General features: G+C 36.5%; 2 protein-coding genes across 4 annotated transcripts; one reads left to right on the plus strand and one right to left on the minus strand.

Annotated features, from left to right (window-relative positions):
- Nucleotides 1-2,250: 2,250 nt before the first annotated feature.
- Nucleotides 2,251-7,495, minus strand: ftr86 (finTRIM family, member 86). 2 transcript variants are annotated; one of them, XM_053507757.1, is made up of 9 exons: nucleotides 6,959-7,495; nucleotides 6,703-6,798; nucleotides 5,353-5,586; nucleotides 4,856-5,015; nucleotides 4,294-4,389; nucleotides 3,956-4,045; nucleotides 3,753-3,818; nucleotides 3,303-3,505; nucleotides 2,251-2,994 (listed from the first exon to the last, which is right to left on the minus strand). In XM_053507757.1, exons 1-9 carry the CDS (start codon nucleotides 7,457-7,459, stop codon nucleotides 2,659-2,661), a joined length of 1,782 nt encoding a protein of 593 aa, XP_053363732.1. In that variant the 5' UTR covers nucleotides 7,460-7,495; the 3' UTR covers nucleotides 2,251-2,658. The 2 variants fall into 2 exon arrangements, with proteins under 2 accessions (XP_053363732.1, XP_053363731.1); XM_053507756.1 differs by having other exon boundaries at nucleotides 6,944-7,495.
- A 2,544-nt stretch (nucleotides 7,496-10,039) lies between these two features.
- nudt8 (nudix (nucleoside diphosphate linked moiety X)-type motif 8) lies at nucleotides 10,040-16,105 on the plus strand. Of its 2 annotated transcripts, XM_053506941.1 has the most exons (5): nucleotides 10,040-10,067; nucleotides 13,145-13,948; nucleotides 14,310-14,442; nucleotides 14,958-15,035; nucleotides 15,116-16,105. In XM_053506941.1, exons 2-5 carry the CDS (start codon nucleotides 13,146-13,148, stop codon nucleotides 15,299-15,301), a joined length of 1,200 nt encoding a protein of 399 aa, XP_053362916.1. In that variant the 5' UTR covers nucleotides 10,040-10,067; nucleotide 13,145; the 3' UTR covers nucleotides 15,302-16,105. The 2 variants fall into 2 exon arrangements, with proteins under 2 accessions (XP_053362916.1, XP_053362917.1); XM_053506942.1 differs by lacking the exon at nucleotides 15,116-16,105 and having other exon boundaries at nucleotides 14,958-15,053.
- Nucleotides 16,106-17,138: the final 1,033 nt, after the last annotated feature.

Below are 17,138 nucleotides of genomic sequence, written 5' to 3' on the forward strand. Positions count from 1 at the left end.
CCTGTTGATCTGATGCAAAACACAATGCTCCAAAGAAATTCTGAAGCTTAGATTCCCATTTGGGATTATTTGTTTTGTTTTGTTTTTTCAATAAAAAAAAAGAGCCACAATATTGTTAAGTCGAAAGGAGTTCTTGAGCACCACCTTGATGATTCATCTGAGATCACCTCCCAGTTTAAACAAGTATAATCTGAAAGATTATATCATACATTCTACAAGCATCATTTAACAACTCATACTGTATATTATTTATGATTATCACATATTTTTTCTACAACATCGAAGTTCTTAAAAGCATTTAAACCTTCAGCAAATAAATTTTGATCTTGATATTAAGAAATTAATAATTCCTTTAAGAAATCCATTGGACTGGAATTAACTGGAATTAGTTTAAAACTGCTATACCATAGCTACCATACCATTATTTAAAAATAATGCCTTCAACAAATTTAGGCATGCAGTGGCTGCTGTTACTTCATAGTAATTCTCTTGTCTAAGTGGAAAAGGGAAGAAAAGTTTGTTTGAGTTGTATGAAATGCCCATTTATTTATATCCATCCCTTTATCAAACAGAGCTTCTAATTTAGGCATTCATTTCTTTAGATCTTTATTCAGAGGACTGCACATGACATGAACAAACAGCACCAGTTGAACGCTACAGAAATAGAACCTATAGATATCTAGAGGATTTAATTAGAACTTTGCTGAATCAGTTGTTTAGGGTCTTTATACTGCAATAATAAAACCAAAATAACCACCCACTGTCTTCAAATCTGTCTCCAGCCCCATCAACCTGCCACTGCTGGAAGCATGAAGCAAATTACAGTATATACTGTGGGACCTACAGTGGAATAAAACAAGAAGTCATTAAAAAAAAAAGGAGTGCATAAAAAAAACTTTTTAAAAGTTTAAAACAAAGCATCTTGAAAAAAGTTGACTTTAAAATAAAAAAGAGAAAGAAAGAGACAGAGAGCTTCCACTAAGTATAGAGTAGACTGGACAAGCTATGAATGCCACAAAGCATCAATAAGATTGAATTGTACGATCAGCTGAGATTGATGCTGATTAGTAGCACCTGTCATTTTCCTTTACATCACATTAAACATATTTATGTGTTCATAAGAACAGTTAGCAGCACCTTCTATCATTAATAGACATATGCCGCCTTATACTGTACATTATGATTGGATTCCAAAATTTAATCATATCTAAGAATGCTTATTGCAGGCAAGCCAAAACACCACTTGTCTAGATTGCAAAGCCCTGAAAAGAGTGGTGTGACTGTTGACATTTAAACGCAACAAATACACTCCTTCCTTCAGTGCCTTCTCAGAAGCCCCACACCCACAAGGAGCAACTTGAGATGACTAGATGACTGGGTTAGACATTAAAACCCACAAGAGCTGTTGTTTTTAAACAGTAACTGACAAGCAGTTACGCCTTACTGAGCGTGTTTCAAGGAAAGGAAAAGTGGCAGCTGGTTCATGGTTGTCCTAAGCTCATTCACATACTCTGGGCACATGAGCATTTGAACTGGACCATGAAGTGATGGAAGAAGATCTTGTGGAATCTTTGTCTCAATGGGTCAGGGCAATTTGGGTGGCACAAGGGAAACTTACATTACACAATTTATTTGTGTGTGTGTGTGTGTGTGTGTGTGTGTGTGTGTGTGTGTGTGTGTGTAAAAAGGTCTAACAACAATTAAACGTAAAACAGTAATTCAAATATCTCACAGTTGTCAAAGAAAGACATTAAGTAGTGAATTATTATCGGAGTCTTCCTCTTTTAATTTATTTACCGTTAGTTTTGGGACTAAATATTTTAAGGTATGACCTCATTCACAGGTACTGTAAATACTGGACTATGATAGGTTCATGACAGGTTGAGTCTATTTTATGACTTTTGTACAGTATTTACACACTTCACCCTGTATAATTTACCTTCCAAGAATTAACCATTAAAAATTCACAACTTTAAGTTTAGATGTAAGTTCTAGCATGTACTGTATGTAGGACAAGCAACCAAAGCCAAAAAAAAAAAAAAAAGAATTAGATACCAACAGAATACAAAAATTGATTGAATGTTCACCTTTGTGTGTGTTTGTGTGTTTGTGTGTGTGTGTGTGTGTGTGTGTGTGTTTTAATTTTTAATGTGTTAATATATATATAAATAAATTTGTTGGTGACAAGAAGTGGGTATTTACTAGAGTTCATCATGTTAAGAAGTGGTTTCTTAAAAAAAACAGACTATATGAAAGTGCTTCATGGTATTTATTATTAACAAGCTTATCAATGCACAACACCAAATTCATCAGTTGTACTTCATATCCTAATGCATTTATATTAAGACAGTTACTATGTAGTTTGTGCATTCATACAAAAGAGTGCAGTTGCATCTTTTGGATCATTAATGTCCTTCCATTTACAGACTTGTAGGATCTGTGTCAACTGTGTGCACTAAAGTGTTTTATTATTATTATTATTATTATTTTATTTTATTTTACATTTTTTGCTTTTGCCCCATCTATAGTTAATTAATTACACCAGCACTAAACCCCTATATTTCTGTATGTCCCAGGAAATGTCCTAGTGATTTGTATGCTTGCAGCTACATCTAGTGGTAAATCTGTTCACTTCACAGTGCAGCATCTCTTTATCACTCATCCCAGCTGGCAAATAGTGATGGTAGAACCCACACCAGTCCAGAAGCGGAAACCAGGGTAAAGAGGTCCAGTAAATTCGGTTTCGACGCAGCAGATCTGGTGGGCCTGGTTGTGCGAGACCCTGTAGAAGGCTAGAACACCTGCTTGTTGGTCCACATAGACCCCGATGCGCCGGGCTTTAGGAGCATCTAGAACTGTTTCTCTTCCTGCATGCCACACAGAAAAGGCTGTGCCTGACCAGTATAAGGTCCATGAGTGCTCATTATGGCCCAGCCTGGAGCTATCATCTGTTGTAGAACGCTCAATGTCTTTATAGGTTACACCAATCGTGACCTGCAGAGATTATTGTGCTGCATTAATGATATTTCAGTGTTTTATACTTCATTTAAAAGATCAACTAGAATTGGATCTTTTGTATTTAAATCTAGAGACGATTCAAATAGTGAATCACCCTATAAATATATCTAATTATTTTGTATTGGTGATACATGATTATTATGTTTATTTTAATTAACATTAAATAAACCTTTTTAATTATGCTAAAAATTATGTCTACACACTAAACTGTATATATTACTCTTAAACAGACTCTTTGTCTCACTATTATAAGATGAATAAGTTACAGTGAATGTGTTCATTACCTTCGGGCCTGTCCATTCGACCTCCCAGTAGTAGGGACTTCCTGCCAAAGGCTCCCGACACATGACCTGTCTCCAGTAGACAAAGCGTTCAGCATGCTCTGGATAATTCTGATTTTCTGCACGGAGAGTGGCCTTGCGGTCTCCATCAGACAAGCGGATGTGACGATAAGCACTGTTGCTGTCCAGTGTGGGATCAAAGCGGACTAAGCGGGATTATATAGAGAAATAAAGGTTTTTATTGTATTTTGTTATTGTGCACAAACAAAAGAAATGTACAGTATCTTTCCTACAAAAAAAACGAACACAATGTAAAGTTCAGTTGAAATGTCAATGTGCAGTTTAAAGTTTAGTTTAAAGGAGTTGTTATACCAGTTTTGAGAAACCTTCCGCAAATAAATACAGTATTTAATCCTAGTCTTAACAAACTTGCAATAAATAATCCTAACTTACATTTTAGCATTTCCTCCCTTGATTTAGGTGCTGGATTTTCCACACTTAGGGAAGTCGTTTTCTTCTCTGCAAACAAGAAATGTATTAAAACTAAAAACAGATCATTTTTCCCCCTTTGAATATGTACTATACTTGAATGGCTATATGTTTATTATTATTATTATTATTATTATTATTATTATTATTATTATTACTTAATTTACCAGATTTTGCAGATGAAGCTGCAGAATTTTGAGATGTTGTGGTTTTTGGTTTACTATCAGTGTTGCTGGATGCTGGTGTCATTTCAGAAGCTAAAGAGAAAGCAGGATTACTTGTACTGTATTCATTATTTAAAAAAATAATATCATGTTATTTTACAGAATTGTTCTGTATTGAGGACAAGTTAAACATTTAGGATGCCTTTGAGCCAAGAATTAATTAATTAATAAATTAATGGTTACGATGATTTGATTGATGACAAAATGCAGCGAATAAAAACATGATTGGCAAATTTAAAAGATCCCTAAGGAGTGGGGAAAAATAAAAAACCTTTGCTTACCTGTATTTTGGGAAGCAGCGTGCAAATTGCTAGGATTGTGGGGGTTCCTTAATGGCTCAGCATTAAGCATAGTTGGTGGTTTTTCTGCTTCATTCACTGTATTTTTAAAATGTATTGAAGTTAATGAGCAAATGTTAAGCTCTTGCAATTTCTTATCAGTGATAGTACAATGATAAAACTTGATGAGCTAAGACCCTAAACATTTACAGACAAAGTAGTTCATGGAAAATGAAGACTACACAGAAATTGAATTTAACCACTTTTTAGGCCTCTTCAACTTTCACAGATGCATTTCATTATCATTCAGTGAGTAACAAACATGGTCAAATGGTGTATTTTTAAATACTAAATATAAAAATATTCACATCATAGACTTTTGCCTTTTTCTGTTTTGTTAGACATATGCATTTGCCATAACCTATTTTCCACTGCTGATTTCTGATAGAACTGTTGCAGCTCTTCTTTTTATCTAACCAGACACCTGCACACAGGTTACACACTAGACAATGCATTATATGATGTAATATTTTAATAAGGCATACTTTATTAGACAGGCTCTCACCAGCTCTGAAGATACTGGCCAGGCTTCCTTTACAAAGGTCTTGCAGCCCCTCTCTGAAAGCTCCAAGCGCTGATCTAATCCCAGACTGTACTGACTCTTGGGGTAAAGTCTCCAGCTGGGCATTTCCGCCCACATCCACATTACATGTGGTGTCAAGTGTCTGGCACAGACAGGCAGTGATGATTTAAAAAACTTCAATGTATGGTTATATGTTAAATACAGAACCATTTATAAAATACCATTTTGTTTATGATTTAATGGTGACTCGTTCAGAGACTTACACTAGAGACAGGATACAACTGAGCTGTTAAGGGGCCATGGGTAAGAGATTAGAACTAATGACCTTCTGATCAGTTGCCCAAAATCCTTAACCACTAAGCTACCACTGACCCATAACCCCACAGAAAGAATAAACAAGTCTGCACTAGATATTTACATAAACAAATACTACCATAATAGTAAACGACAAAAACACATGATAGAAAGGCTGATCATACCGTTAGAAATTGAATAGAGTCCTGGGAGTTGGTTAGTCTGTTTAGCTCTTCTTCTTGTTTGTGCAGTTCGCTGATCTCCTCCTGTAGTTTATAGCGATGACTCTCTATACGATTATCAGTGGAGGCCCCATAAGCTTGAATGAGTTCCATTACTTGTGAGCTCATCAACTCCACATTCTTCATTACTTCACCAAAAAACACCATATTCTCTGCCTGCAGCCCCTGAATGGCAGTCTATCAGAAAAATTAGGAAAAATAAGGAAAGAAGAAAAAGAAAAGTTTGAAACATACAATCAATTGGGTCTAACCATTAGGCAATGTTTTTTCTTATTTTATTGTGTCAGAAAACACAGATCATCTGTACAATACAGGGTGTGCACCTGCCTTGTGCCCAGTAATGTAATAAATGTAACACATTGTGATGTTCATCATCTATACAGGTCCTTCTCAAAAAATTAGCATATTGTGATAAAATTTATTATTTTCTGTAATGTACTGATAAACATTAGACTTTCATATATTTCAGATTCATTACAAACAACTGAAGTAGTTCAAGCCTTTTATTGTTTTACTATTGATGATTTTGGCATACAGCTCATGAAAACCCAAAATTCCTATCTCAAAAAATTAGCATATCATGAAAAGGTTCTCTAAACGAGCTATTAACCTAATCATCTGAATCAACTAATTACCTCTAAACACCTGCAAAAGATTCCTGAGGCTTTTAAAAACTCCCAGCCTGGTTCATTACCCAAGACCGCAATCATGGGTCTACTTACACTAGACACATGATCCTATTTAATTTTCAATTCGATATTACAGTATTTATGTAGCTCTTTTAACAACGGTCCTTGTCGCAATGCAGCTTTATGAAATCGTAAGAAAATTGTGGAAATTATTAAAGAATGTGTGAAAAAATATGTACAAATCAAAATGATCAGATGTTATATGTTATGTTTTTTTTCCAGATTAAAATTAAAGATATTCATGGGACTAAATAATTGGGTCATGACTGTGTATATTTATTCATCTTCAATACTGTTTCTCCTGTGTACAGGGTCTCAGATGCATGAAGGCGGCATCCCAAGAGACTTAGGGAATGAGACGGGGTACACCCTAGACAGGGTGCCAATCCATCACAGGGCGAATGTGCATGTGCTCACACACAAAACAATTTGGATTGCCCTTGAACCTAATCTGCATGTTTTTGGACTGTGGGAGGAAACTGGAGTACCGAGATGAAACTCGCCAAGTTTGAGGACACACAGACCCCAGACAGGAATCCAACCCCGACACCCCGAGGGAATTAAACCCCAACTATTAAAGAGTGGTCTTAGGGAATATTCTTACCTTGTTAGCTTCAAAAATCTGTGGTAGTGTCTGAATGATCCTCTCCCTTTCTTGAATGCTCCTTTGTACTGTTGCCCTCATTTTTGACAGCGCTTGCTGTTTGCAGGGAAAGTAAAAAATAAAAATAAAAAAAAACATTTAATATAATTAACTCCACTGGTCAGGGGACTACTTAAAAAAATGCTATATTTTTTATTTCAACAAAACAAACTTAAATTAAACAGAAAGTCGAACAACATACAATGTAAGCAGTTACCTCCTTTTCTTCATCTGGAAGCACCACTCGATGACCCTTGTGTTCTACGAGGCTACATTCATCACACACCCTCTGTTTATCATCACAGCAATAGAGCTCCAACACCTGTTTGTGTAATGGACACAGGTTGGGTGAAGTGGAAGGGAGTTGAGGATATAATCCCCCTTGCACTGTCTTTTCATCAGGTCCTGTAGCACTCTCAGAACTTCCTGCTGATGGCTGGAGAGAAGGGTTCACAGGTGATGAATTGTCCAATTCTCCTACTCTTAGTTTCTTCATGAGTTCCATTAGCATGTTGTTTCTTCCCAGAGTTGGCCTGGGATTGAACATCTGTCTACACTGAGGACAGGAGAACTTCCCCTTTGCTGCAGCTTTATCCCAGTGCTTCTGGATGCACTGAAGGCAGTAGGTGTGACCGCAAGGAATCGTAGCTGGGTCGCTCAGTATTTCCAAACATACAGGGCAAGAAAAGTCTTCTGTAAAGCAGCTGGATGCAGCCATTTTGGTGAAGATCCTTGTAGATTGTAAAACAAACCACCTCTCAAAAATGTCACAGTTTTATGTTAACCCCATGGTGGGTGGAGCTGATTACTGGTGTAACAGGTCTGGTTCCATGTGTGTCAGAAGTGAGTGTTGCCCAAGAACATCACCAGTTTCAAGTTGTTTTAAATGAGGTAGGCTGAGAGGAATTTAACAATGTGGATTGGCTGGTTTTACAATCACTTTATAACTCAGTGTGACATAATGAAGAAGAATTACCCTGTAACACTGGTTGTATTTGGGAAAGTTTTTTTCCACTGGGAAAGTCCTGAATTCACAAGTAATGATGTCAGCCTGTAGTATTTTTATTAATGTTGTTGTTTTTAGGTAAATAACTATTTTTCTGGAATTTCTTTCAAGATCAATAAGGTATCTATCTATCTATCTATCTATCAATCTATCTATCTATCTATCTATCTATCTATCTGTAATGTGTCAAAATCAAACATATTACATACTGTAGCTCTTTACTTAAGATTGGCACACACATGTAAAACTCGTTGGGAGGTATGAAAACTTAGATGTATTGGCATCCACTAATGGCTCCTAGTAGTGTGTGTGTGTGTGTGTGTGTGTGTGTGTGTGTGTGTGAGAGAGAGAGAGAGAGAGAACTGTAATAGACTGAATGAATGAATAAAAGAGTGAATAAATAATATCTGTGAAAATTAATTGAAAAAAATTGAAAAAATTGGCTATTATAAACCAGGTAGGTTTTACATGTCCTGACTGAGATCTCTGTGCTAATGCTAATCTCTGTGTAAGCGTTTCTGCTTAATATGGCACTGTAAACATAGTGATTCGTACTGAAATTCTGTAAATGAGCCCTGTGCTGAAGTTGTGTAGATGATGACTTTTGTTATGATAAAGAAGATAGTTATAAATCTAAAGAGAATCTTTTTTGAAATTAAACAATTCATTTTCATTGTTTTAACTTGAAATGGCATAAGATTTTAATCGAGTTGAAATCAAAGTTCATAGTAACTGACTTATTTAGGCGAAGACGCCAATCGATCAAACTAAGACAGGCTATGTTCAAATTACAAGCCACATTGGTTAATTTAGATTCTTTTGGTAATTTGACTTGCCCGTCATAAGGGTTGGCATTCATAATTACAAGCAACTTTTATCTGACTCTAATGTGGACGTGTCTGTCCTCTAAAACGGCACGCACATGCACATTGATGTGAATTTGCTCACATTATTCAGGTTAATGGCTTTCAGTTAGTCAACTGTATTTGTTGAGGTGCAGAAGAAGAAAGAAAGCCAGATGCCTCCTTTTAGGTGTTGTCAGTTATTGCTAGCATTGCTATCAAGTCCCTGCACTGTTGGTGCTTACTGAGGTCAGTGAGCACCCAAAGCATACGCAAAGGCAAAATGGTGCAAATCTTAAACTCTAATCTGCCATTCTCATTTGTAACATGCCAACAGATGTAATAAGGCACATACTGTAAGGTATAGGCACATAAGGCAGAGATTTAATAAGGCACAGAAAGCACAGATCTTGATAAGTCAGCATGCCAAAATACATCATCCTGTGTCCATCGGGAGCTGTGCAACTGGTGCTATTCTGACCACTTGCGTTACTACGTCTGCTATTTCATCAAGGACAGGAAGTTATAACAAAGAGCAAACCTGAAATTCTGTGTGAAACTGGGCAATGAGTTGTTTAATGCGTTCCGCTTCAAGAGCGGAAGAGCATCACTTTAAGATTAAAAAAGATCGGGAAGACCCTTAGCGAGCTCGGTCCCCAAAAATATTGCAACCATTCTGCAACTTGTGCACGTTGATTGTCTGAGAACAATCCACAACATAGCTGTCATTGTCAGTGTAACATACAGAACAGTCCAGGCAGTCTTCACGTGTTAAAGTCTGCCAAAAATGCCGTCAGTATGCCATGGATGACTTGTCTTTCATATTGAGGAACAATACTGGTGACGAAACTTGGGTGTATGCGTACGACCCTGAGATGAAGAAACAGTGGAAAAGGCCATGCCCGAAAAAGGAGAGGCAGGCAGCTCAACAAAGTGTATGCTCATCATCTTTTTTGACATTTGCATTGAGAATTTGTCCCTAGGGGCTAGACCATCAAAAACAAAATCTACTACTAGGTTTTAAGGTGTCTGAGGGAGGACGTATAGCGAAAGCAACCGCATCTGTGGACCGAGAATCACTAAACTTTTTGATACCCCTTGTATTAGATGCCTTTCCAACTAATACTTAGATCTCATCTAAAAAACTCAAATCATATTTGTGCGTCCAGACAGCCCTAAGAAATTCTGACCTGTGTCACACTGGGATCAAAAAAAAAATCTGAATTGAGTCACTTCAGGCTGATAATGTGAATGTAGCCTAGCCTAAGTTTATCAGTATGTGTGACTTTAGACGTCAGACTCAGCTGTTGCAACATGATTTCATATGAAATGACCAGTTCACTATTTGCTCATTTGAAAAAATTAAATACAGTAAGTAGAGGGTCGACAGTCAAAGTAAGGATCAACACAATATAGTCATTTTGAAGGACCTGGCAACCAGCTGAGCACCGGAAACCGCCTGTGTATTTCTGCTCAAGGTGAGTGAGTTGAGGAAAACAACTAAACGTGTGGAGTTTGAGTAACGTTACCTTTTTTATATATATATATATATATAAATTTCAAAGTTTGTTCTGGTAGATATGTTTCGGAAATATAAGATAATATATTTTAAAACATCTCCGTCAAATAACGTTAACCGTTTATTTGGGAGTGAGGTAGCAGTGTCGTGCTAATGCTAATGACAGCTCGTGTGTAACGTTACCGGCTGATGGATAAGGTTACAGCAAGCTAGAGAAATGTTATTTTTACCTCATTCACATGTGAATAAATAGACTGCATGACATTTCTGTCTGTGGGGATGTTAATCTGTTAGCAGGTTAATGTAACCTTAGTGAAAAGCCGCCATTGCTGATGTATATCCATAAATACTAAACGAGTAACATTAAATTACTGTAACATAACCTGAGGAAGATTTAACTGAACATTAACTTAAGCATGTATTTAGTTGAAATCCTGACTAAAACTTCCATTCAATGGGTATTTCTTAAAATGAATAAAAATTACTAAGCACAATAATTTGAATTCTTTTTTTTCTAGGAAACATTAAAACCACTTCCTAAATTTGTAATTCAGCATATGTAAATTAAAAGCAATACACACCAGCCTTGCTGCAGGGCTGCTCCTCTTCTCTCCCTTTTAATTTCTCCTTTAACACATCTGATTCATTTGACATAATTTCTTTTAATCAGTCATATAGTGAAGTCAGCTGTGCTAGATCTGGAAAAAACTAGGGAGTGCTTTAACGCACACATACACACAGGAACCTCTGTAGACCAACTAGGGACCATGGAGGCCAGTGGTGACCATTGTATTTATTGGAAGGACCTCCAGTCACATTCACATGCGCATTCACACTCTACGGGCTATTTGGGAATGCCATTTAGCCTAATCTGCATGTCTTTGTACTGTGGGAGATAACCCCCTCAAGAATGGGGAGAACTTGTAAAATCCACCCACACTGACCCTGAGGCGGTAATCGAACCCAGACTCCGGAGGTGCAAGGCAACAGTGCTAACCACTTTGCCACAACATACATACACACACACACGCACACACATACACACATATATGCACACACCGCACCAAAGATTTATTTTTACACTTTGAAATCCCTTAATGTATAACACCGGTCCCTAGCCCTAGTTTGGGCCTACCTCCTTGTCCTACATATTTTTCCTGGTCTAAAACCACTACTGTATGTTCTAAAGGAAAGGAAAGATGAGGCGGAAAAAATCTATTTAGTAATTCTTTTGTGTGGCAGTTCCCTTAATAATATATAATAAGAGCTAATTCTTTTCTTAGTTTGTTTAGAAATTAAACAAAATAAAAAATAAATCAGGATATTTGTAAAATTGTGACACTTACAGAATTGCAGTACAAATCGAATCAGCAACCTGGGTATGTTGATAATATTGTACCAGGTGGTCCCTGGTGATTTCCATCGCTAGAAGAAAGACTGTTTATTAGCGGAGTAGTTGAACCAGGTATGTTAAAATGTGCAGGACTTTTGCCTTATGTGCATCTCTGTATTATTGCTCAGCCTCCATATATTGTAACATTAACAAGGTAGCATTGTGTCGTGTATTAGCAAACTACATATTTTTTAAACAAATATGAACTTATCTGCTATGCTTGCAGGATATCTCAGAGTACCACAGACACATTCAGCATTTTGTAATGCACGCATAACTTGAAACTAAATTATAATGGAGGACTAAGGGTACTGTAGTTGTTAGTAAAGTTAGTGAGTTTCGGATGTAAAATTGAAATGTCTTTCTAAGAATGCCTTCATTTGCAGTCAATGGTGGTCATTGCTGTTGTTAATTACGCTGTATAACTTTTTCAGAGGGTTAAATTACCAACATAGTTCATAAGTTTAATTGTGCATGGATTAAAAATAGTACTATATATTGTTGTGTATTTCAAACATTTATAGAGAAAATGCAGTTTTTGGCTATTATCCACTTCTAAAGTTCTGTTTTCTGTATCACTGCCACTTTATTCATTAAAAATTATCACTAGCTGTGTGCCTATAAAACAGAAAATCCTAAAGAAGTGTTTGATGTACTGATGTTCCCAGCAGAGAGACAAAGAAAAACATTAATTTGTCCAAAGTCCCAGCTGATACTTACCCAGATCTTGGGATTCAGGTGAAAATTATGGCACTGTCCTGTTCAAGATGTATAATCTGATGTACTGCGTTTGACATTGTTCTATCTGCTATATACTAAAGCTTTCTGTCATACAATATACAGACTTTTTTTATTGGACAGTAAGTAGGGGCACAATCAATACACGCACACGGCAACATGCTCACATCTCAGGTGTCCTGCAACAGTGCCTTCCAACTTTTGCAGGGTGTTCACTATTACACCACATGTGCATAAATATAAATGCTTAAAAAAACAAAACAAAATTGTGCAAAATTACTAATACAATTAACACCAGATGAAATAATGGAAATATTACATTTAAACAGAAATCAAACTCAAAAATACAAAATACCTTCCTCTAAAAGAAAGTACATTCCAATAAACAAAGTGTTTGTCACCCAAGCTAATTCCAAATATAATGTATGCATATTAACAACAGAAAGAATTGAAGAAAGCAGTGCATTACACATTGAAACATACCATAGAAAAAAACAGCGAGGGGCACAATCAGTATGTACACAAAATAAAGATAATAAAAATTAACTACAGCTACACTGAGACAATTTCAACACTGAAACCTGGCAGCTAGACATGAATGGCATGGATCTTCAGTGTGACAAAATGGTAACATCAGGTCACATGACTGCAAATACTCAGTTGATGGACAGCGACTTTCCTTAGACTTTTGTCGCAAGTGAGGTTGCAAACAGCTGGTTTTCCATTCTTGCATCAGCAGAGAAAAATAGATTGAACGTCTCGTCTGTAATAATTGCACAAGCACTGCAGACATGATGCATAGAGATTTGGTTATAAAAAATCAAATCAAGCACAGAATTCTTGATTTGTGTTAATATGGATGTATGTGGCTCTTACTAGACTCTTTCTGCCTTTCTTTTTATCAGGATGTTTAGGAATGCTTACTTTGTGATGTCAAGATGCCTACGAGGGACCCAGAGATCACTGTTTGAGACACTCAACAACTTCAAGAAGAAAAATCATAGAGAGACAGTGTGCAATAGTCTCCTCTCAAAGCGATTTTGCATAGAGAGATGTCCACAGAGGAAACATGATTATATGTCAAACTCTAAATATGTTTTACAGAAAACTCTTAAAAGGCCATTTTTTTGCCTTGTTAACACAAACTGCTCTATCAATCCTTTAGACACTGCTGACATCGAATCAGGGTGTAAAATAAAAATCTCTATACATTACTGTTCGAATACCACTTTTTCAGAAAAGTTCATCCTCAGGGACTGTGTTCCTAACAAGTACCTACTACCTAAAACCCATACAGGCGAACACAGAACTTCTGCTAGTAAGTTGAGAGGAGATCTCTACAGCATCAGTAACAGCCTGAAGAGCACCCATAAAACAGGGAGCACATCATTAATTAAGACATACGAGTTAAAAAAAGGACTTTGGACTTCCTTTCAAAAGCAATGGAGTCATCGTGGACCTCTTAAATTGCAAATGTGTGCATTGCACAGAAGAGTCCCACAGCAGGATTTTTCTGAAGACTGTTTGTCAGCCAAGAATGAGGAACGCTGCAGAATAAACTTGCAGTCCAACACTGCACTGTACGAGAAGGCGAGAGGAAAGAGCCGGGCGGCTGTGCTTGTGTCTCTGTGTACTGTAGGGGGCGAGCCCGCTTTGCTTTTTACCCTTCGATCCAGCAAACTGAGGGGAAAACACAAAGGTGATGTCAGGTATGAGTCTTTTCCAAACTGCACCCTGCATTGCCTCTGCCCATAAAATACTCAGTGGATTGAATTACAAATACTGGCATATATCATCCAATACTGACCTGTACAAATTTACGCACAATTTTGTTTTTTAAATCAATTTTTTATCTTGTGCCATGTGGAACATAAAATGATTTAGTTTATCTTGAGCTAGACTGAGTGGGGATCTTTACTATTATAATAATCAATTAACTGTTGTTGTGTGTGTATATATATATATATATATATATATATATATATATATATAGCTTTTTAACTAAGGTTATAATTCATATATAAAACAAAACTTACTCGTAGCTTAAAATTTCCCTGTGTTTTTGTGCAGCTTTGCAGGGGGAAAGCAAGACCCTTCAGACAAAAACATTATGGAAACAGCACTGCGAGAAGCCAGGGAAGAGCTAGGGATTACCGTGACTGAAAAAGAAGTGTGGGGGATTCTGAAGCCACTGAATGATTCTGTGAGTTTTAACTATTTTGGGAATCAAGCCATAATTATCTGTAACAGGGCCAGCTGAAGAGTTTTACCAACAGGACCCTTACAGTTATGTTATCTAATCCAGCACAGTAACAGAATTGAACACTACTTAAATCAAATACAAAAGGAAAATGAAAAATGCAGTCAAATTGTTTTGTGATTGCAGTGCTAGATTATGCCTTAAGTGTAACCAAAACAGTGCGGAGTAGTACTGTAATGGGATGTTTTATAGAAAATAATTTGTATTCTGATTTGGTAGGTCTGTTAACCTTTCTCAGATTGCTGCAGACACAACATTGATCACTTTTCTTTTTTCCCCAAAATGGCTTTTATGGTTAATATTGTTACTTTTCCAAAGCGTTGGGATCAATCAACATTTTCCATTAGTGAAGATTGTCTATTTTTGTTTAAAAAGATAAAAATAATTGCATAAATTTAAGCAAAAAACTGTACCTATCAATCAGCACTTACAGTCATTCTTTTCCATTATCTTTTCAGTCAGGTATGTTGATTGCTCCTGTGTTGGCTAACCTCGGACCTTTAGAGACTCTAACACTCCGTCCCAACCCAAGTGAGGTAAATAATCTGGTTTAAATATTTGTTCTCAAGTGATGATTTCTTGGCTCGGTTCGCTTATCATTTTCTCTGCCCCAAAGGTGGAGGAGATCTTCACCCTGACAGTTGCCCATCTCTGCAACCCTCAGAACCGAGGCTATACACATTTTCGCACTGGAAATCACTATGGATACACTCTTCCTGTGTTTCACAGTGACAAGTACAGAATTTGGGGCCTAACTGCAATAGCTTTGGACCAGACACTCAAACTCATCATGCCAGAGTAACAGTCGTAGAGGAAACAGAAGCTTAGGTTCCTGGAATTTTGTTCCTGAAGTGTTGACGTTGCTGTTTTCATGTAATACGAGTCATGAGTGTTCAAACATTCAAAACAAATGCAGTTTTTGTGCTGAAGGAACATAATTTTAAAGTTGTGTTGTTTACTAGGGTAATACTGCATGGTCAGGTACTTTAGGGAAAACTGCTCATTAGACTTTTCAAAAAGGATTAATGTTTAAAGATCTGCAAGCATTTGCAGTTAATTGAATTTGCTGCTTTACAAACTATCAGTGTGGAGAAATAATTGTGACTACTACCATGACAATTTCACATCAGATGTAGCAGATTCTATAGTTCAGCCTTTTATATGTCCAATAAATAATCATTCTTATGTAGTACAGTTTGTGTATTATTTAAGCTCTTAAACATTAACCACCCTTGTCCTTCTCAATTTAATAAGGCCAGGAATATTTATGATTTAGTAATTTATTCAGCAAGAGCAAACAGAAGACTAAGGAGGAAACTGCTTAACTAAAACAATTTTTTGTCAAACCCATTTTTGTACAATTCATCATATACAGGTCCATTTTGAAGTGTTATTTGGTTAAATAATTTTACTTAAATCTGTAGCACCAGGTGAAACAGAAGTGCAGATTTTGTTCTGTTTCTAATATACACATAGACACATTGCTCACCCAAAAAGAAAAGTCACATTTGAATTTAAATTAAATAAAATTAGCAAATACTAAAGATCTTTTAATTGGATAATTACTGCAATGATTATAATGTTTCAGCTGGCAACAATAATTTTAACCCTGATGCAAAAAGTAACAATTTCTTTAACAACCACCTTGAGAGGTGTATCCCATAGTATTGGAAAAGATGTTACTATCTTTAAAAACGGTAAAATTATTGTTCTGCATCAAACAAAGAAAACAACTAAGAAGAATGATGATTTACTGAAATGCATTTTTAAAACCTTTGGGGATGATGGTGATCCATCAACCCTGCAATGTGTTGGAAAAACATCATGAATGAGCGTGATCACTTAAATGCATAGTGAATCTGCCTAAAAAAAAATAAACAGTAGAAATGCAAGCTATGTTTAATTATGAAAGTAGGAGAATGTCCACACACATGCAAAAGTAACTCTCAGGACTGGGACTAAACAGCAGTGAGGACATGAGAAAACCACTTATTAGTGAGACAAAAAAGCTATAATTTGGTAGGGAGCATAAGGATTGAATTTTGAAGCAATGGAAAATGTTCATGCGGTCTGATGAGTTTAGATTGACCCTATTCCAGAGTAATGGGCGTGTAGGAAGATGCATTTATCATGCATAGAGCAGACTGTACAAGCCTCTGGAAGCAGTCTTACAATATTAGGTTGCTTCAGATCAGGTCTAGGCTTAGCAATGTTATGTGGCAATAAAATAAAGTCAGCTGACGATCTGAATGTATTAAACCAAATCATCATATCAAATGTTTGTTTGTTTTTCTTCCCTGATGGCACAGGCATATTACCAGACAATAATGTCAAAATGAATCAGGCTCACATTGTGAAAGAGTCATTCTGGGGGCATTAGGTTTGTTTTTCCACACATAAATTGGCCATCATAGAAGGTCGTTGGAGTGTGCTGGAGAAAACTTTATGGAGTGGTTCAACTATTTCTTGGTCAATACAAAATCTCAGCCAAAACTCAGTCCAAATCTGGTCTGAAATAAATGTTGTAGCATGGCATGATGGTATTGAAACAATGTCAAGGTGAATGCATGCCATATATTAATATTCATTCATTTTGGCTAGCCAGTGTATTTTTTTAAATGGATTACAGTCTATGTAAC

The sequence above is a fragment of the Clarias gariepinus genome, chromosome 11, assembly GCF_024256425.1.
Source record: "Clarias gariepinus isolate MV-2021 ecotype Netherlands chromosome 11, CGAR_prim_01v2, whole genome shotgun sequence".
Lineage (NCBI taxonomy): Eukaryota > Metazoa > Chordata > Actinopteri > Siluriformes > Clariidae > Clarias > Clarias gariepinus.